Here is a 22,967-nt window from a genome sequence, read left to right on the forward strand (position 1 = left end):
CGGATAGGAATGCACAAGTCATATTTTAGGGTCTAAAACAGTAAACCAGTCAAATCTTTTGTGAATTATTTTAGAGGAATAAAGCTAGACCCGCTGAAGATGACACATAGGTGTCGAAACATGTATACATAAATAATAAATGAAAAATGTTTTGTTAAAGGTGTAATTTTAATACCAAATGTAGTCTAATGTGTTAAGTAAAATGTGGACAGCAAATAGGGCGAACAAAATGACAACATAAGCGTTTTAAATATGATGCTACATATGACTACTGAAAACTATACATGTAGATTGAGAAACAATAGAAGATCTACTGATCTAAATAGTGAGAAAGAGTTTTATGACGCTACTTCCCAAGACGTTATGGATGTGATTTACATGGTATTATGCTCAAGGTTTTTCAACAAGTTTCAGTATATTAAGCGTGCATGCAGTTTTCACACGTGCTTCTCGAAAATAATGAATGGGTGGCCTTACATTAAAATGTAAGGGGAAACAAAGGGATAGGGCACATACTGAGGTGTGAAGGAGCGTTTTAAAATGTGACAGTTTGGTAGTGGGTGCCACTGGGCAAGTGGGGAGGGTAATAATTGTGAAGGGAGACTTAAGGCTTAGCTCCAGTGACTCGAACTAGTCTATTAATAATGATTTCAGTGTAACATTTTCAAAGGATTGTATGGTGTACTGCTCACTTGTCATACTCTGTGTGTTCTTTTTTAGTTTGGTATCTTCCCTCAGTCCTGGTTAAGATCATTGTAAGCAGTTACTTGTATCATATTTAAAATTTGAATGGTCACAAAATGTTTTTGGGCCTTAAGAATAATTCTGTATTTAGCAACGAATGAAACAGTGACTATATATGTCCACAATAACATTTTATTTTATACAGTAATATAATGTGGGCTGACAATCAGAATCCGTGCTCTGCCATCGTCTTCTACTCCTTAGTGTTAGCCACTGGAGCGTGATTCAAGTCATGGACAAGTTGAAGGCTTCGGTTGCTGGAACAATTTGCACATTGTCAATTAGTCGTACTTCACACATTAGAGTTCTCTCAAACAATAACAATACATAATGAAATTTGGTGTGTACATAAAGATTCTTTGCCTGATTCTGATGGAGTTAACATATTCATTCAGTCTAATGAGTTAACAGACTAATCTACCCTTCGATTCCGTAACAATGGCAGAAATCTGAGAAATATATGAAACACTTTTAATTGTTTCTTAATATTGTTATGTATAATACCATGTAAAGACAAGTTGTTTAAAGTTGTTAGCAAATATCTGGAAAAGTTCTTGAGTGATGTACATCAAATTTTTACATGATATTTTAATAAATATTCGGACAGACATAGCTCACACATTTTTAAATATATGTGGTGTATAATGTTAAATGCACTAAACAAAGGGGAAATGTTTTTATGAAAAATTTCGAAAAGTTCTTGACTGATTTACTTCAAATTTTAAGGCACTAGTCTAATAAGTGTTCAGGTAGACATAAGCTAAATATTTTTAAATGTATATGGCATACAAATATATATATGAAATATATACAACTATACAGATGTGTTGCTACCGAAATTCTCGAGAAGTTCTTGACCGATTTACTGAAAATTTTGACACGATACTGTAATAATCATTCAGTCGAACATAGACTACATTTTTTGAAACAACAGTGTACAGGCACTTTATTAAAAGCGACTGCAAGAAAGAGAATGTTGTGCAGTGTTCTGCTCTGCTGTGAAAACGTGTGGTTTTGTTTTATTTTTAGCAGTTAGTATTAACTACAAAAACAGGCGCTTCAACCATCAAACAAAATGTTTCTCCCGTACATATATTTTCCCGCTATACATATTTTAAGCAAAAATTGTGCTCACAACAACTTGTTTTGTTTTCCTCCTCACATTCGGTTTTCACAAAGAACAGGAAACTTGTATTGATGTCTTATCGGCATATGATTAGAATACTACTACGGAATCTGAACTTTCAATAACAATAAACGAGACTCAGAGTCTAGGAGAGGTGTTAATAGGAGGTGGACAGAGAGGGAAGAGGGAGGAAATGGACATAAATAGGAGGAAGCCGGAAATGTAAAGAGAGAGGGGGGCGGGAGGTTTACAGAAAGAGGAGAAGAAGGAGAATAGCACGTGTATCGAATTCTCCTACATCTTTAGCAACTGCGTTACTGGGTCTGTTAGTTATATTACATTTTGTACTTATTTTGTGACCCTTTTTTTTTTTTTTAAAGTGGCTTGGACAATGTGAGACATGACACACTGTTATGGAATGAAACAGTATGTATACGCCAGAATACTGATTTGAAAATTTACAAATCTCAATACTCATAAAATTAAAGAATTATTAAAACAGAGAAAAATTATGAGAGTAGAGAAATAAACAAGACATTACAAAGGAAAGTTCATATCTACCAGAAGGAACTCCTGTACAGAATAGAAGTTATTCACAAGGAAGTTTTACAGCTTACATCTGAAGGCTTAGGTGGTATTATAAAATTTTTTCAATTTTTTCAGTTGTGTTGGAAGGCTATTGAAACTGATAGCATTCTGTGCAGTACATCTAAATGCAAGTGTTGTCTGAGAGCCTAGAGTTCACTGAATGCATGTTGCAGTTTCACCCAGTTAAGTCAGTACTGTCAACAACAAACCCCGTGATGGAATATGTGTACAGAGATGGCAGAGTTATAATTCAGAGGCACCCGAACGATGTCTTACATGAAGTTCGTGAGCTGACGCACTAGACCAATCTGAATACCATTTTTTTGCCCGAAGAATAGTCTTGATGGGTGCACAGAGTTGTTCGAACATTTGATACCACAGAAAATAATAGTATGATAATAAAATTAAGAAAATTAGCTCGAATGCTTCAGTGTGAGACATAGTGGAGATTGCAGCATTCGGCACCTGCGCAAGGTCTTGAATGTAAGCTCCCAAGTAAATTTTTGATCTATTCACAGTCCTAAGAATTTAAAATGGTAGATTTCACTGACTCTTTGGTCACCTTGGAACAATAATTTTTTTCTTTTACAAGAGCGATGTGCCAGAAAATGCGTGCACTGCATTTTGTGGCTGTTAAGACTTGATCCTTTCTCCGAAAGCCATGTGCTCACATTAAACGCTACCGAGACCAGAGCTCTGTGGCAGCCCCACCTACTCCACTTTACATGACACCAATTGCACCAGGCAGATCCGGATATCCTCCCTGTTTGTTGACACTGACGCTGGAGGACAACCTTCTGGCCCCTAATGCAGATAAGAAGAGGATAAGAAGAAGGTGTGTGTGCGTGCGTGCGTGTGTGTGCGTGTGCGCGTGCGTGTGTGTATACTGGTATTTTGATCGAAATAAGTCCACTTGATAATGGGAATATCAATAAAATCGACTTATTACAGTTATTTGTCTATTTCAGTTAAATATTCTCAGCAATATAACGTAAGTCTAATATAAACTTCAGCAAATGAAATCTACCTTGATTATGAAACAAGTGTTCACTAATATTATTTCTTATATAGTACTTACCAACACTTTACAAATCTCATTCCAGAGGTTTGTGCGTAATTGTGATTCATCGTTCTGGCTCTGAAAGCAGATAAACAGGAAGTCAGTTGAAGATGATTACAAACACCGCTAGTGTCGAGCTAATAATCTACATTTAAATATATACGACTGTCAAAAATCAGCAATTTCTAATTTAAAAAAGAATAAATTGAAAGAAAAGGAATGAATAATTTTCATAATGTGAAAATATGTGCTGTATATGCTTCACAGAAATGAAACAGGGTTTTGGCCACGAAAGCATAGTGTCGGGCTAAAATCGAGAGAATGACAAATACTGAAGTAGGGGAAACTTCAAATACGATATTAGATGGTTCAAATGGCTCCAAGCACTATGGGACTTAACATCAGAGGTCATCAGTCCCCTACAACTAAGAACTACTTAAAGCTAACTAACTTAAGGACATCCCGAGGCAGGATTCGAACCTGCGACCGTAGCCGCAGCGCGCGTCCGGACTGAAGCGCCTAGAACCGCTCGTCCACAACGGCCGGCCACGATATTAGAAGTGATGTTTCACACACCAGTAGAATGAGCTGTGTGGAACAACCTTATTGTTGTTGTTGTGGTCTTCAGTCCTGAGACTGGTTTGATGCAGCTCTCCATGCTACTCTATCCTGTGCAAGCTGCTTCATCTCCCAGTCCGTACTGCAGCCTACATCCTTCTGAATCTGCTCAGTGTATTCATCTCTTGGTCTCCCTCTACGATTTTACCTTCCACGCTGCCCTCCAATACTAAATTGGTGATACCTTGATGCCTCAAAACATGTCCTACCAACCGATCCCCTCTTCTAGTCAAGTTGTGCCACAAACTCCTCTTCTCCCCAATTCTGTTCAATACCTCCTCATTAGTTATGTGATCTACCCATCTAATCTTCAGCATTCGTCTGTAGCACCACATTTCGAAAGCTTTTATTCTCTTTTGTACGAACTATTTATCGTCCATGTTTCACTTCCATACATGGCTACACTCCACACAAATACTCTCAGAAACGACTTCCTGACACTTAAATCTATACTCGGTGTTAACAGGTTTCTCTTCTTCAGAAACGCTTTCCTTGCCATTGCCAGTCTACATTTTATATCCTCTCTACTTCGACCATCATCAGTTATTTTGCTCCCCAAATAGGAGTTCTCCGTTACTAGTTTAAATATTTCATTCCCTAATCTAATTCCCTCAGCGTCACCAGAGTTAACTCGACTACATTCCATTATCCTTGTTTTGCTTTTGTTGATGTTCATCTTATATCCTCCTTTCAAGACACTGTCCATTCCGTTCAACTGCTCTTGCAAGTCCTTTGCTGTCTCTGACAGAATTACAATGTCGTCGGCGAACCTCAAAGCTTTTATTTCTTTTCCATGGATTTTAATACCTACTCCGAACTTCTTTTGTTTCCTTTATCGCTTGCTCAATATACAGATTGAAGAACATCAGGGAGAGGCTACAACTCTGTCTCACTCCCTTCCCAACCACTGCTTCCCATTCATGTCGACTCTTATAACTGCCATCTGGTTTCTGTACAAATTGTAAATAGCCTTTCCCTCCCTGTATTTTACCTTCAGAATTTGAGAGTATTCCAGTCAACATTGTAAAAAGCTTTCTCTAAGTCTACAAATGCTAGGAACATATGTTTGGCTTTTCTTAATCTAACTTCTAAGATAGTCGTAGGGTCAGTATTGCCTCGCGTGTTCCAATATTTCTACGGAATCCAAACTGATCTTCCCCGAGGTCGGCTTCTACCAGTTTTTCCATTCGTCTGTAAAGAATTCGCGTTAGTATTTTGCAGTCGTGACTTATTAGACTGATAGTTCGGTAATTTTCACATCTGTCAACACCTGCTTTCTTTGGGATTCGAATTATTATATTCTACTTGAAGTCTGAGGGTATTTCGCCTGTCTCGTATATCTTGCTCACTAGATGGCAAAGTTTTGTTAGGCCTGGCTCTCCCAAGGCTGTCAATAGTTCTAATGGAATGTTGTCTACTCCCGGGGACTTTGTTTTGACTTAGGTCTTTCAGTGCTCTGTCGAATTCTTCACGCAGTATCATATCTCCTATTTGATCTTCATCTACATTCTCTTCCACTTCTATAATACTGTCCTCAAGAACATTTCCCTTGTATAGAACCTCTATATACTCCTTCCACCTTTCTGCTTTCCCTTCTTTGCTTAGAACTGGGTTTCCATCTGAGCTCTTGATATTCATGCAAGTGGTTCTCTTTTTTCCAAAGTTCTCTTTAATTTTCCTGTAGGCAGTATCTATCTTACCCCTAGTGATTTGCGCCTCTACATCCTTACATTTGTCCTCTAGCCATCACTGCTTAGCCATTTTGCACTTCCTGTCGATCTCATATTTGAGAAGTTTGTATTCCTTTTTGCCTGCTTCATTTACTGCATTTTTGTATTTTCTTCTTTCATCAATTCAATTCAGTATCTCTTCTGTTACCCAAGGATTGCTATTAGCCCTCGTCTTTTTACCTACTTGATCCTCTGCTACCTTCACTATGTCATCTCTTAAAACTATCCATTCTTCTTCTACTGTAGTTCCCACATTCGTCTCAATCGTTCCTTAATGCTCTCCCTGAAGCTCTCTACAACATCTGGTTCTTTCAGTTTATCCAGGTCCAATCTCCTCAAATTCCCACCTTTTTGCAGTTTCTTCAGTTTTAATCTACAGTTCATAACCAATAGATTGTGGTGAGAGTCGACATCTGCCCCTGGAAATGTCTTACAATTTAAAACCAGGTTCCTAAATCTCTGTCTTACCATTATGTAATCTATCTGAAACCTGTCAATAGCTCCAGGCTTCTTCCATGTATATAATCTTCTTTTATGATTCTTGAACCAAGTGTTGGCTATGATTAAGTTATGCTCTGTGCAAAGGTCTTCCAGGCGGCTTCCTCTTACGTTTCTTACCCCCAATCCATATTCACCCACTACATTTACTTCTCTTCCTTTTCCTACTATCGAATTCCCGTCACCCATGACTATTAAATTTTCGTCTCCCTTCACCGTCCGAATAATTTCTTTTATTTCATCATATATTTCTTCAGCTTCTTCGTCATCTGCAGACCTAGTTGGCATATAAACTTGTACTAGTGTAGTAGGCGTGGGTTTCGTGTCTATCTTGGCCACAATAATGCGTTCACTATGCTGTTTGTAGTACCTTTCCCGCACTCCTGTTTTTTTATTCATTATTAAACCTACTACTGCATTACCCCTATTTGATTTTGTATTTGTAACCCTGTATTCACCTGACCAAAAGTCTTGTGCCTCCTGCCACCGAACTTCGCTTATACCATACAGTAAAGCTGCATAGCCTTGGGAAAAATTACGGCTGTAGTTTCCCCTTGCTTTCAGCCGTTCGCAGTACCAGCACAGCAAGTGCCGATTTGGTTAGTGTTACAAGGCCAACCATCCAGACTGTTGCCCCTGCAACTACTGTAAAGGCTGCTGCCCTCTTCAGGAACCACACGTTTGTATGGCCTCTCAACAGATACCCCTCCGTTGTATCTGTATCGAAGAGGCACGCAAGCCTCCCCACCAACAGCAAGCTGTGGTTCATATGGGGGGTGGGGGGAAACAACAACATTATTAAAGTTGTTTAAATTCTGTGTGTGTAATTAAAACAAAATTTGCATTTAGTTTTATTCATATGAAACACGATCAGCTGTCTGCAATGAAACAAATTTGGAACCAGCTGTCACCTATAGCTGCACTCCCACATTAGTAGTTTTGTTATGACGAGTGATTGTGAGTAAGTGGGCAGTTGTACATGCAATGACGTCAGCTGCCCTCAAGTGTCTCCCTGCTCAGGTGAGCGTGGCTTGTCCTGTGCATCCCCCCCACCCGCACCCCCGCCCAGTCAACTGATCTAACACGTGGCGTGGTAGCACGTACGTCGTCGCTGCCGACCAGTGTATGCAGGGGGTTAGGGGCAGGAATGCACGTCTATGCATTGTGCTATTGAAGTACCTACGGAGTACACAGCGCTTAGACTATACAACAAATTTAATAATTTTTTAACATGGTTTACCTTCACTAATATAAGAAAGATATTCCATTGCATACTTCACCCTCTTAGGATTTGACTGTTGTATGCTATCACGCTATCAAATTTCATCGAACTGGATCAGCAGTTTAGTCGCGAAAACAAAAGACAGAGTTATTTTTGAATTTCGTAATATCACTATGGAACTGGTAAAATTGCGTCAAAATATACAGACAATGTAAAATACAGACACTGACCTACTGTATTTCATGGCAAAGCAAGCAGCCTGACGAAAAACAGATTCTCTCCCTGTGTAGGAATCACACGATTTGTGTGCGAGCGCCAAGGGACATGGAAGTTATTTCGGTCCTGTAGATGTCCTCAGACAGCGTAGGTGGTTAAGGTGACCGCTTGCGTGTAGTGGGAGATCGGGGTTCATGTTTCTGTCTGGTACAAAATTTCGTATTTTACTAGTAAATCGCATAGCCATTGTACAATCGTGTTCTCCATTGGCGAATGCATTTCATAGTTTAATATGGCTGCTCCTCCAGGAATGCATGCATGTAAGAAGGTATGTTACATCGAACTTTAAAGACGCTGTAAAATGAAGAAGGGGGTCGACCGAAGCGTCCGATCCCACCCGTCGGCTTTGAGCAGTAACGTAAGGCTGTTGTGGTGTGTGACGTCACGACGGCGTGGAATTTAGTTTGTGAGAGTGGCGTGTTTGTAGCTGTCGTTTTGATACGATCGGTGGTGCTCTCTGGTGGTGCGTTAGGTGATGTTTTTGGTTTAGTTTGCGAGTGTGGTGTCGTGTGTGAAATTTGGTAAATTGATTTTTTTTATGTCTTTGGTAGGTATGGATATGACTGAAAGGGTCAACGATTTCGGTTGTCGCTCCACATACCGCCGCCCCTTGTCCGAGACGCCGGAACTTTAAGTAAGCCCCATTTCTTCACGACATACTGAACACGACTTCATCCAAAAATTCGAATAGTTGAAGAAATTTTATTAGAGACAACGCACTGTCCCCCATCATAGCCGACAACCGAAAGTTGTTTTGGGGAGTTTTGTGATGTCGGTTTTTTTCGTCGTTTTGCGTGGGGGTGGGTGTCTAAATTTGTTTATATTTGGTATGTCCCCACCCTAAAACCCCCTATTTCCCGCGCTTGTACCGTTAGTGTCATTAGGCGTTTTGTGGAACGTGTGTGTGTTTGTTTTTCGATGTATTTTTGTCCTCATAATGTGTGCGTAACGACTTTATATGCGCCATATTGGACTCATGGTTTATGGTCGTTTCCGCCATATTTGTGACGACATGGGTCAAAGCAGACGGGCGGGATCGGACGCTTCCGTATTTCCAATGAAGGCACCGCTCCACTGGATGATATATGAAATTTAATGCATTCCACTTTAATTATTTACACAGCTGGTGGATAGAAAGATAACAGGAGTTTAAGACAGTTATGAAAATCAGTAATATGACCGGTTTTTAATGTGCAGGGTGTCCACAACAGTCAGCGCCAGCTCTGGAGCAGTAAAAAGGCTAGGCACCAGCTGTGTGGAATATGGATGAAGATTAATGTGAAGAAAACTAAGCCAATAATTTTTACAAGGCAATCAACGAAAATTAAAAGTAAAAATTAGTGATGAGGTAGTGGAACAAGTTGATAACTTCGATACATAGGTTGCAAAATTGCTAGAAACATGATGTTTAATCAAGAAATAAAATTAAGGATTGCTATTGCAGAATTGTGTCTTACACAAGGAGGTGTATTTTCCATGGTCCTTTAAATAAACAGTTAAAGAAAAGATATGTGTTTTAGATGGAGTGCTATCGTCTATTGTGACGAAAAATGAACAATACGGTGAAGAGAGTAGAAATACGTAGAAGCTTTTGAGATGTAGAAGTGGAGATGAATGGGCGGTGTGCAATGGGCAGATGTAGCAAAGAGTGTTACTGTGTTACAAAAGCTGAACGAGAAAAGACAAATACTGGAAACAGTTTAGAGGACCAAAAGAAATTGCCTAGGCCACTGCATGAGAAATGACTTTATAATAAATAACTTCTAGAAAGCATTTCATTTCAAATATAGAGAAACAACAGATAAAATCACAATCGAATTTGGTGTTGCAGCAGAATCAGTAAACATGTTCACATGGGGATGAAATGATGATGAGACAACACAACACCCAGTCCCTGAGCGGAGAAAATCTCCTACCCAGCCGGGAATCGAGCCCTGGCCCGTAGGACGGCAATCCGTCACGCTGACCAATCAGCTAGCGGGGCGGACATCATGTAACTGATGTGGAGGTATTGAATAGAATTGGGGAGACAAGAAATTTTTGGCACAGCTTGACTGGAAGAAGGGATGAATTGATAGGGAACATTGTGAGACATTAATCGATTACGAATTTTGTACTGGAGGGGAGTGTGTTTGTGTGTGTGTGTGTGGGGGGGGGGATTGTGGAGGGGGCGTAAATATCGTAGAGGGAGACAAAAGGTGAATACAGTAAGCAGATTCAGGAGGATGTAGGTTCCAGCAGTTATTTGGAAATGAAGATGCTTGCATAGGATGGAGAAGCTTGGAGAGCTGCATCAAATCATTCTTGGGACTGAAGATCCTGACAATAACGTGCCATCTGCGAAAAGCCGCTTATGGGACAAGAGCCCCATTCTCGGCGGAAGTCTCTTTCCGCAGCATTATCTCCCCAAACAGGTGCTTCAACCTTAAAGAATGCTGTGTTGTGCGGTGATAGACCTGCCTAATTAGCAGAACACATGATCGTTGTAATCATCGTAACCAAGCAATTTCACCGAAAGTAAAACCTCGTTCAAACAGGCGAATAAAAAGGATAATTTCCGTCGTGGTCGGTCACCCACTCACCCCGTTCAACGTGATGGTGGGTAAGTCCTTAACTCCCGGATTCAGCTCTTTAGTTTTGTCTCCGTTGAGTTTCAGCAGTTGGCTGCCATTCGTCGACTTGGCGCAGTCCGCTATCGGCTTCAATTCGATCCCCAGGTTCGTAGCACACTGAAAACAAACCCAACAATAAACAACAATAAATTTTCTTGAGGGATAAAAGCGTTTATGTACAAATCCACATGGATTTACAAAGTATAACTCGTGCTGAATTTACACGCATACAAAGTATTATACAGGGTGTTACAAAAAGGTACGGCCAAACTTTCAGGAAACATTCCTCACACACAAAGAAAGAAAATATGTTATGTGGACATGTGTCCGGAAACGCTTACTTTCCATGCTAGAGCTCATTTTATTACTTCTCTTCAAATCACATTAATCGTGGAATGGAAACACACAGCAACAGAACGTACCAGCGTGACTTCAAACACTTTGTTACAGGAAATGTTCAAAATGTCCTCCGTTAGCGAGAATACATGCATCCACCCTCCGTCGCATGGAATCCCTGATGCGCTGATGCAGCCCTGGAGAATAGGGTATTGTATCACAGCCGTCCACAATGCGAGCACGAAGAGTCTCTACATGTGGTACCAGGGTTGTGTAGACAAGAGCTTTCAAATGCCCCCATAAATGAAACACAAGAGGGTTGAAGTCAGGAGAGCGTGGAGGCCATGGAGTTGGTTCGCCTCTACCAATCCATCGGTCACCGAATCTGTTGTTGAGAAGCGTACGAACACTTCGACTGAAATGTGCAGGAGCTCCATCGTGCATGAACCACATGTTGTGTCGTACTTGTAAAGGCACATGTTCTAGCAGCACAGTACCCCGTATGAAATCATGATAACGTGCTCCATTGAGCGTAGGTGGAAGAACATGGGGCCCAATCAAGACATCACCAACAATGCCTGCCAAACGTTCACAGAAAATCTGTGTTGATGACGTGATTGCACAATTGCGTGCGGATTCTCGTCAGCCCACACATGTTGATTGTGAAAATTTACAATTTGATCACGTTGGAATGAAGCCTCATCCGTAAAGAGAACATTTGCACTGAAATGAGGATTGACACATTGTTGGCTGAACCATTCGCAGGAGTGTACCCGTGGAGGCCAATCAGCTGCTGATAGTGCCTGCACACGCTGTACATGGTACGGAAACAACTGGTTCTCCCGTAGCACTCTCCATACAGTGACGTAGTCAACGTTACCTTGTACAGCAGCAACTTCTCTGACGCTGACATTAGGGTTATCGTCAACCGCACGGAGAATTGCCTCGTCCATTGCAGGTGTCCTCGTCGTTCTAGGTCTTCCCCAGTCGCGAGTCATAGGCTGGAATGTTCTGTGCTCCCTAAGTTGTATCCTTGGTGTGCACTATCTTTGCTACGTGCACAGGCAGTATCTTTAGTAACTGTATTTTCGCGCCAACTGACTTAGCTCCACATGTTGTCAGTGCACCTGACCTTGTATGTGTGATAGATTATTAGAACGATGGTAACATCGACAGTTCAGTATATATTTAACAACATATTACGATGTAATAAGTGTCGTACTCATTGGACCTTGTGGAACTCTCAATCAAAAGGCTGCATTTTGACGACATGTCTTTCCCTCCAACTTAACTCCCGTCGCTCTGCTGTCTTTGTTTCCCTTGATCTCCAGAACGCCCATGACCGTGTCTGGCATCCCGGGCTTCTCTTCAAACCCCAGACCTATGCTCTCCCCATCAACTTCGTCCATCTCGTTGCTTCCTTCCTCTCCCATCGTCCCTCCTATGTGACTATCCACAATTCCAACTCCCGTACTTTCTTCCCTCTGCCAGCGTGCCCCAAGGTTCTGTCCTTTCCCCTCTCCTTTATCTCCTGTACACTGCTGACATGCCCAAACCTCCCCCTCCCGTTCATCTTCTCCAGTTCGCTGGTGACACTGCCTTCCTAGCCCTTTATCCTACCCTTCAACGGTCCCAACGTACCCTCCAAACCAACTTTGACCAACTCACCGCTTGGTGCAACCAGTGGTTCCTCCGTGTTAATCCCTCCAAGACCCAGGCGATCATCATAGGTCGCACCACCCGCTCCCTCTGCCTCCGTGATTTCTACCTCACCATTTATGGCCGTCCTATCCACCTCACTCCTACCCTCAAATACCTTGGCCTCACACTCGACCGCCACCTCACCTGGACTCCCCATCTCCTTACCATCCAAAACAAAGCTGACAACCGCCTCTGCCTCCTGAAACTCCTGTCCAGCCGGATGTGGGGTCTGCGTCCTTCCACTATCCTTCACACCTACAAATCCTTGATCCGCCCCATCCTCTGTAATGCCAGCGTAGCTTGGATTTCCGCCCCTTCCCGGTTCTGTAAAGCCCTCCAAATCCTCGAATGCCATGCGCTCCACCTCGCCTTTCGCATCAGCCTTCCGTCCCCCACGTGCATCCTCTATGACCTCTTCCCCTTCCCCTTTTCCTTGAACACATCCGCACACTATATATTGTCCGCCGCCTTGATCCCCCTCACCCCCTGGTGTCTCCCTTCCTCTCCACCCCCATCCAGTTGCCGCACCTTTCCCATTGTGTCCCACCCTCTCTCCATCTCCAGACTCTCTATCTCCTTTCCCAACACAACTTCCACCATCTACCCCTCCCAGATGATGATCTTCGCCCTGACATCTACCCTTCCAACCAACTCTAACCCCATCTTCCTGCCTCCTCCTCAGGGCTCCCTCTCCTCCCCCTCCCTCCTCCTGAGCGGCTTGCCCATCCTACTTCTCCTCCATCTCTTCTGCCTCCTTTCAGTGTCTCTGCACTCTCTCCTGCCCTGTCTTCCCTCTTCATCTCCTGCCTCACGTGTCTCCTGCCTCTTCGTGTACCCACTGATGCCCCTCCCCTCTTCATCCCGCCACTTCCCCTGCTGCCCAATGCTCTCCCCTCCTTTTCCATCCTCTCTGCCCTTTCCCTCGGCAGGTCCCGCCTGGCAGTTTTATTCTTCATCGTGTGTATTCCAAATGGGTTTTAAGTGTGTTATTCCGGAGTGTTTTTACTACTGTGGCCGACTTTTAACGTGTGCATGTCCATTCAGTGTCTCCTCTGAGTTTTGAAGAATCGCCAACTGTGTTTTTTAACTTTCTGGTGACCTTTTTTTTAACTGTCCTCCATGAACGTCTCTGTGTTATCCTATTTTTGACCTCCAGTTTCTCCCATTATTCTGTTTTAAGTTCCCCTTTATCGCCTTGTGTATACAACATTTTATTCTTATTTTAAGTTGTCATGTTACTCGGCTGAAGAGCGGCAGATTGTGCCGCTGACAGCCCTCCCCTGCCGATATGGGGCAGGGTAATGAAATGACGATAAAGAAGGGAAAAAAAACGACGACATTCTGACAGAATGTAAGTAATGTACATCTCTCTCCAATTTTTGTAATTGAGCTACTTTATTAATGAAATGTTTGCTTAATTATGTATATACACCCTGTGCTTCACTTTTGTATTTTTGAGTTTAGGTGACTTTGCAGTGTTACTTGAAAATGGCCATAAGGCCGAAATTGCTATAGTAACAATAAATATTTTATACAGTCAACGGCGACTATGATGTCTTTTAAGAAATATTATATGACTGTGAATCCCAACCATGAGAAGTTCATCAAATTCTGAACAGTTTGTAAGAAATATGGAGTTGTGACAGGTTGGATGTTTGTTGCGGCAATAGATGTTTTGAGATAACGAGTTTTAAAGTATCACTTTATTACCATTGTTTGACATACTTAAGAAACAACTTCTGCACATATATTACCCTTAAAACGTCCTTTGGCATGTGGTACGGAGTTTTTAAGATAACGTTACACATTATGTGGTCAGCCCTATAGCAAATTAAACTATACATAAATTTAAAACCAAGTAAACTGGTTCCAGATTGCGAGAAATTAGTCAATGCTGTGCTGCCTTTTTTGACAAAATTTTCGTGTTATTATTCTGTGTTATGACCAACTATAAACTGGCAACATCTGTAGGCATTGATAACTCTCATATAACAAGGAACTATTTGTCTTCTTTGGCGCCAGTGTAATCACAATATGTTCTTTTTTATACAAAGCTACTCTGAGTTCCTTAAAATGCCTTTGAAATTTCGGATATGGAACTTTGTGAGGCATTACATACCCAGCTACGAGATTTAAAAAAAAGTGTCTTTTTCCGGTGTTATTTCCACATAACGACGGAAGATCTGTTTTCAGAAGATTCATATCTATTGCATTCAATGTTGTTGTTCACTCCTGTCGGATACGAACAGCATTCAAGTCGACACTAGCATGTACAGAATGAAGTGAATTACTGTAAAACACAAAACTACAGAAGCGGATTTTTTAGACATTGTAGAACATTTTCGCTCGCGCCGAGAATTTTGATTCTCCGATAAGAGGTCCCTTCTTGATATCCACCTCAGATATGCAGACTGAAGCGACGAATGAAAATTTTATACCAAGACTTGGATTCGAATCCAGGTCTGCTGCTCACTAGGCAGACCACTACGCCATCATCATTCTCGTCGGACAGGGAGTCACGAATCCCGTCTCTAGTGAAATTTGGCGTTAATGGGCTATGGCAGCAGGCGACGAACGTGAGTGCCTTGCCTGCGTAAGCCTCCTCATGTTGCGACGGGTGTGCCAATTCCTCGCCTGTCCTACCTCCCCTGCTTACCCTACCGTTGCCCGACCGCCTATGGAACGTCTCTTTTCCAGTCGCCCCAGCTCAACGAGACCATTTGGGATTCGTGCCAAACATTTGCTTGACTCCCTTGGTGTGGAGCGTGTGGCACCCCAACTCCAGGGTTTTACCCGCCTGCCTCTCTGGTTGCTCCAGAGGCCCAGCGTCCTTTTAGACTTGTCAGAGTACCGGAGGAGCTGCACTCCTGCGTTTGTTTTTACCTTCTTATTTTACGATATTTTACACCAGCATCCCGACCATGTACCAGTATTTACGGATGGCTCTAAACAGGGGGACTCTCTTGGTTGTGCTGTTGTTTTCCGTGATCGAGTCGTCAAGTTACGGCTTCCTGCGGCGTTTACCATCTTTGATGCCAAATTGTTTGCGATCTTGCGGGCATTGGAGCAGATGAGATGTGTTCCCAGTCTTAAGTTTCTCATCTGTTCTGACTCCCTGAGTGCCCTTCAGACCATGCAACCTTGTACCCAGCGGATACGGTCGCCCAGAACATCCATGATGCCCTACTCCACCTGCAACGACAGGGGAAGGAGGTTTCCTTCTGCTGGGTGCCGGGGCACCTGGGTATTAGGGGAAACGAACTGGCGAATGTGGCTGCCAAAGATGCATGTTCTCTCCCTCACGTTGTTGAATGTCCCCCTCCATGCTGTTACCTCCCTTTTGCGTTTTCGTGTTATGCGTCAATGGGAAGAGAAGTGGCTGGCAGTCGGTGAAAATATGCTGCGTCTGGTCAAGGCTACCACGCGGCCATGGCGTACGTCCTACCAGTCATGCAGGCGGGATGAAGGTTCTCCTCACTCGCCTCCGCATCGGGCACAGTCCCTTAACGCACGGTTTTTTACTCCGGCGGGAGGACCCCCCAATCTGCAGTGCTTGTGGCGTTCAGATTACTGTCCGCCACATTTTACTTGACTGTCCTTTATTCTCTGAGCAGAGGGTGGTGGTTTCCTTGCCACCGGATTTGCCCTCTATTTTGCAAGACGACGCAACGACTGTGGTTAAGGTCTTACGGTTTTGTGTCCTGTCCAATTTGTTGCCTCGGATTTTATGGAGAGGATTTTAATGTGCTGCTGGGTGACTGGCTCACCCAGGTTTTAGGTAAGAGGTCCGCCAGTCACGATTACCTCCTTGTTTCGCTTCGGTTTCTGTTCTCTTTTCCTTGTGTTTCCTTTCCTTTTTTAGTGCGTTTCTTCTCCTCTTGTTTTGCCTCTGTATGTGAGAATTTGGAACTGCGTCAGGTCTGTGTCTTTTAGCCGTTCTCCTTGTTCGATGTCCCGTCTTCGTCCCTTCACCGCATGTGTTCCTGTTTCTATGCGTTTGGGCGCTGATGACCACGCTGTTTAGCGCCCGAAAACCTCAAACCACACACACACACACACACACACACACACATACACACGCACACACACGCGCGCGCGCGCGCGCGCGCGCGCGCGCGCGAGTGCCTTTGCTAACAGCACGACATTGCCTACAGTGCCTCTCCAGGCCTTGTGATAATATCAGTTGGATCCTAGACGACTAGGAAACCGTGGCCCTGTCTGGTAAGTTCCGATTTCAGTTTCTGAGAGCTGATGACAGGGTTCGAGTGTAGCGCAGACCCCAAAAAGCCATGGGCCTTGTTTTGCTCGACAAAACAAGGCAGTGTGCAAGCTGGTGTTGGCTCCACAATGTCTTGCACTGTATTTACATACAATGAACTGGGTGCTCCGGTCCAACTGAACCAATCGTTGAGTGTAAATGGGCATGCTCGGCTACTTAGAAACCCTTTGTAGCCATACACGGACTTCGTGTTTCCGTGATAATTCGCCCTGTCACTGGGCCACAATGGTTAGCAATTGGTGTGGAGGAAATTCTGGAAAATTCGAGCGAACGGTTTGGCCACCCAGATCTCCCAGCGTGAATCCCATCGCACATTTATGGGGCACAATCGAGAGGTCAGTTCGTGCACAGTATCCTGCACCGGCAACACTTTAGGAACTACGGACTGCTACAGACGCAGCATTGCTCATTGTTTCTGCAGGTGTCTTCCAACGACTTGTTTGGTACATATCACATCGAGTTGCTGTAATACGCCGGGAAAAAGAGGTCCGACACAATATTAGGAGGTATAGTGTGACTTTTGTCACTTTAGTGTATTACCCCCTTGGTATCCCTATGGTGTAAAATAATCCCGGTAGCAGAAGTGTTGACGTCGTTATCTCAGGGGCGGATCACATTCAACAGCGAAAACCATAACAGTTGTTAAACGAGTATTATTTTCATCAGGTTGCCCTCCATGGGGTGGGTGCACGCAACGACTGTGGTTATACTGGGTTAGATAGAGCAGCAGTCACTCGTAGAATTAAGTCGCTTTAATACGACATTTGTAGTCACAACGCAGATCAGATTTCGACCTATGTCAGGTCATTATCAATGCTAAAAACAAATACAAGAGTATATATTACAAAGTGATTTACAAAAGTTACAAGTCCATCACATCGTTGTCTTTTAATGTTCACACTATATACCAGTGCGGAATTGTAGCAGTTGTTCGAGCTCAAGTGAATGCTTACACAGTTCAACCATTACTGTCGTAAAATTATATGTTGGTTTCACAGTACACATCGGTTTTGCGTATGGCGCCCTCTATGAGCTACGCCTGAAGTTTACAGTTTTGACGACATTTTTTGTAATATTTATGTTGTGTAATAACTAAGTAGCATCATGAAATAGCACGAAACAACGACATTTTACGCCTCATGGGCTAAAATTAATTATAAAACTGCTATGGCTACGTAAAGTACGTTATAGGAAGTGTTGCATATTTTGTCGTGTTGGGACCTGTCTTAACTTAATTAGTTGTTACTTAACGAAAGATATAACGTGAACTTATTTACAAAATGCACTTTGTTGGCGCTAGGAGCGCTTGTAAGCATCATTTCAATATGTCGCACTTAGTGGCCGAGAAATAAAAACAATATGATAAAGCGTGATCTTTTGAACACTTATTTTGAAAAGTGACAGTTTTACGTATTGATTGTTGCTAATAGTTACCCTCATGAGTTTGTGTTTTATTTCTGTGTAAGCATTCACTTGAGCTCGAACAACTGCTACAATTCCGCACTGGTATATAATGTGAACGTTAAAAGACAACCATGTGATGGACTTGTAACTTTTGTAAATCACATTGTAATATATACTCTTGTATTTGTTTTTAGCATTGATAATGACCTGACACAGGTCGAAATCTGATCTGCGTTGTGACTATAAATGTCATATTAAAGCAACTTAATTCTACGACTGATTGCTGCTCTATCTAACCCAGTATTATTTTATTGTTCACAATAAACAACAAAATATTACTGGTTCACCAACTGTTGCGATTTTACTCCATTTTCAGAAAATGGGCATATACAGTTGTGGTTACACAACGAAAAGAAGTCTTTGTACCATCAACAGTGTGACATGCCCTCACTTGATAAGACACTACACACGGTTTTGGAATTTAATATCGGACATTGGCGCAAACTCTGATGATCAGAAAATTTACGCGACGACCTGTCCTCCCCTTTACTGCCCACCAGATACTGGCACTTAAAATTTCATCCACCTCTAGGATTTGAATCGGCTTACTTCCGAGCGGAGTGCCGCCCAACTGGTGTGCGTTAGCGAGTTATTTTTTCCCCGATTCTTTTATTGCACTAAAATACAATGAACTACGATGTTATACAACTGTTCATACAAACTTTTCACTATCAAACCATCCTTCAAATGATTACATTAATCAAGAAACTGAGTTTTCAAAAAATTAAGTGAACAAACTATAAGGCAAATCAGCAAACACAATTCTTCAAAACACTAACACTGACGATATCTAAAGGTAAATTTGTAGGAGCATTACCTCGGCCATTTGAAATGAAAATTGCTATTAGACAAGGGGACGGTTCATCCCGTTTACTGTTTCACTGCGTTCCATGAAAAATACGCTACTGGCAATTAATATTGCTACACCATTAAGATGACGTGCTACAGACGCGAAATTTAACCGACAGGAAGGAGATGCTGTGATTTGCAAATGACCAACTTTTCAGAGCATTCACACAAGGTTGGCGCCGGTGGCGGCACCTACATCGTGCTGACATGAGGAAAGTTTCCAACTGATTTCTCATACACAAACAGCAGTTGACCGGCGTTGCCTGGTGAAACGTTGTCGTGATGCCTCGTGTAAGGAGGAGAAACGCGTACCATCACGTTTCCAACTTTGATAAAGGTCAGATTGTAGCCTATCGCGATTGCGGTTTATCGTATCGCGACATTGCTGCTCGCGTTGGTTGAGATCCAATGACTGTTAGCAGAATATGGAATTGGTGGCTACAGGAGGGTAATACGGAACACCGTCCTGGATCCCAACGGCCTCGTATCACTAGCAGTCGAGATGACAGGCATCTTATCCGCATGGCTGTAACGGATCGTGCAGCCACGTCTCGATCCCTGAGTCAACAGATGGGGACTTTTGCAAGACAACAACCATCTGCACGAACAGTTCGACGACGTTTGCAGCAGCGTGGACCATTTTCTCGGAGACCATGGCTGCGGCTACCCTTAACGCTGCATCACAAACAGGAGCGCCTGCGATGGTGTACTCAATGACGAACCTGGGTGCACAAATGGCTAAACGTCATTTTTTCGATGAATCCAGGTTCTGTTTACAGTATAATGATGGTCGCATCCGCGTTTGGCGACATCGCGCTGAACGCACATTGTAAGCGTGTATTCGTCATCGTCATACTGGCGTATCAGCCGACGTGATGGTATGGGGTGCCATTGGTTACACGTCTCGCTCACCTCTTGTTCGCATTGACGGCACTTTGAACAGTAGACGTTACATTTCAGATGTGTTACAACCCGTGACTCTACCCTTAATTCGAACCCTGCGAAACGCTACATTTCAGCAGGATAATGCACGACCGCATGTTGCAGGTGCTGTACGCGCCTTTCTGGATACAGAAAATGTTCGACTGCTGCCCTAGCCAGTACATTCTCCAGGTCTCTCACCAATTGAAAACGTCCGGTCAATGGTGGCCGAGCAACTCGCTCGTCACAATACGCCAGTCATTACTCTTGATGAACTGTGGTACCGCGTTGAAGCTGCATGGGCAGCTGTACCTGTACACGCCATCCAAGCTGTGTTTGACTCAATTCCCAGGCGTATCAAGGCCGTTATTACGGCCAGAGGTGGTTGTTCTGGGTACTGATTTCTCAGGATCTATGCACCCAAATTGCGTGAAAATATAATCACATGTCAGTTCTAGTATAGCATATTTGTCCAACGAATACCCGTTTATCATCTGCATTTCTTCTTGGTGTAGCCATTTTAATGGCCAGTAGTGTAGTAAGGATCTGGAATTTGGAGCTAGAAAGATCACAAAATTGAATCAATAATGCCATGAAGGAAGACAAATGGTATTAAGGTAAACTGCCTGGCTTTTGGAGCCCAATTTGGAACACAAGAGATGCAGTTATTCAAATAAATGTTCTGGAAGAAATAGTGAAAAATCTGGTCTCAAAATTTTAGCTGAAAAAAAAAATCAAATTCATGACAAATATAAAAAATGCACCAAAATTCATAGAAAAACAGGTAGGTAAAATAGAGCGAGTAAGTAAATTTAAATATCTTGGAGAAGCTATACAACAGAAGGGACTAGAAAATTTTGAAATATATGTAAGAGGTAACGATAAGGAGGGAGCATATGATCTGACAAAGAATACTTACAAGAAGAAATACATATCTAGAAAAGCAAAACTAAAATACATTACCACAATAATACTACCAGAATATTATATGGATCTGAATGCCTAACAATGAACTATAAGCTGGATAGGATAGAGGTCCCTGGAAGATGCATTGTTGAAAGAAATGATGGACGCAATACAAACTACAGATACCTGGAAAATGATAAGTAGTGAGGAGATCGACAAAAACACAAAGGAAATATCAGAAGCAATGGTTACAAGAAGATTAATCTTTTTTGGACACCTCTACCGAATAAATGAGAACAGGCTCGCGAAATAAATGTTTCTGTATTTCGGGAAGAAGAAATCACAACAGCATGAATTATAGAAACAAGGAAAGGAGTAGAAAAAAATTAGAATAAAAAATCGGAAATAGCAGAACCAAATCTTTTTAACAATAAAATACTACATTCAGAAGGCTTTCAGTGGAGATAAAATAAGAAATTCGGAACAACATGGAAAGAAGAAAGGAGAAGGCAACATAGGGAGAAGGTGAAGGACTACTGCAATAATAGAATACAAGGAAAGGAGAGGGTCTGAATTTATTACGTGTCCACAGCTGGTTAATAAGAAGATAAAAAACTATAAAAATAAGAAGCAATGTCTGCAAGGCTACAAAGGCGGGGAGCGCTTGGTTAAGTCGTTCTCACCGCCCGAGCTCAGCTAATCTGAGTCGACTGAACGATAATCGATGCGAATTCACGGCTGGCTTACCTCAGTCAGAATTGTTTCTGGGTCTGTCTGGTTGCGGATCGTGCACTCCGTCAGGTTTAGCAGCGTGGTCTGGTCGTGGATGAGGGATACGGCACACGAGTGGATTTTGAGTCCTTCGCACTCCGTTTCACCGTGCTCGCATGTGAAAATGTAAGGATTCGTGCTATTAATCTGTGAAAGTAAAAGCAATTGACACACACATTCTGTAGTAAACACAAGCAAGTAAAAACTGCATAAGTTAGTAACAAAGTTAAGAGAATCTTCCGTCAGTTCTTGGTGCTTTTCAGTAATTAGTAACAAGTCATCGAATCTGTAGCTGAGTTTCTGTACACTGCTAAAAAAACAAAAAAGAAAAAAATTCACGCACCTGGAAAGACGACGTCGATTTCCATCCATGACGGCATATGAGACCTGGGATACACTCATGCTCATAAATTGAAGATAATGCTGATACGTGATGAAACAACGCTCTGGTGGGCGCTTTGCGGGTTTAAATCACCTCCGGATAAGACCATGCGGTGCATTTGACCTGCGGTCGTCGCACGATGGCGCTGGCAGCAGTCCACATACGCAGAGGTGTGTTGGTGCATGTCAGAGTACGGTGCAGCGAATAAGTGTGCAGACGTGCTAATGGTGACTGTGTGCTGAAAATGGCTCAAAGAGCACATGTTGATGACGTTAGGAGGGGTCAAACACAGCAGGTCGTAGCACAGGCCGTCCGTGTGCCACAAAGTGTGATGTCAAGATTATGGCAACGATTCCAGCAGGCAGGAAACATGTCCAGGCGCTACAGTACGGGACGGCCACAGTGTACAAGAAGACCAATATCTCACCATCAGTGCACGCAGACGGCCACGGAGAACTGCAGGTAGCCTTGCTCGGGACCTTACCGCAGCCACTGGAACAGTTGTCTCCAGACACGCAGTCTACAGAAGACTGAACAGACATAATTTATTCGCCCAGAGACCTACAAGGTGCATTCCACTGACCCCTGGTGTCAAGAACACCGTACAAGGTCACTGGAACAGTGGTCCCAGGTTATGTTCACGGACGAGATCAGGTATAGTCTGAACAGTAATTCTCGCTGGCTTTTCATCTGGCGTGAACCAGGAACTAAACAACCAACCCCTTAATGTCCTTGAAAGGGACCTTCATGGAGGTCGTGGTTTGATGGTGTGGGGTGGGATTATGATTGGTGCACGTACACCCCTGCATGTCTGACAGAGAAGCTGTGACAGGTCAGGTGTATCGAGACGTCATTTTGCACCAGTATGTCCGCCTTTTCAGGAG

General features: G+C 42.9%; 1 protein-coding gene across 1 annotated transcript in view; it reads right to left on the reverse strand.

Annotated features, from left to right (window-relative positions):
* Positions 1–858: 858 nt before the first annotated feature.
* The window catches only part of LOC124551015 (gamma-interferon-inducible lysosomal thiol reductase-like), a 39,903-nt gene continuing 17,794 nt past the window's right edge, over positions 859–22,967 (reverse strand). The window contains exons 3-6 of the mRNA XM_047125860.1: positions 21,678–21,848; positions 10,445–10,591; positions 3,537–3,596; positions 859–1,001 (exon numbers count right to left, since the gene is read on the reverse strand). Of these exons, the coding sequence (XP_046981816.1) occupies positions 975–1,001; positions 3,537–3,596; positions 10,445–10,591; positions 21,678–21,848 (405 nt within the window). The 3' untranslated portion in view covers positions 859–974. The remainder of the gene's footprint in view (positions 1,002–3,536; positions 3,597–10,444; positions 10,592–21,677; positions 21,849–22,967) is intronic.

This window comes from Schistocerca americana, chromosome 9, assembly GCF_021461395.2.
Source record: "Schistocerca americana isolate TAMUIC-IGC-003095 chromosome 9, iqSchAmer2.1, whole genome shotgun sequence".
Classification (NCBI taxonomy): Eukaryota; Metazoa; Arthropoda; class Insecta; order Orthoptera; family Acrididae; genus Schistocerca; species Schistocerca americana.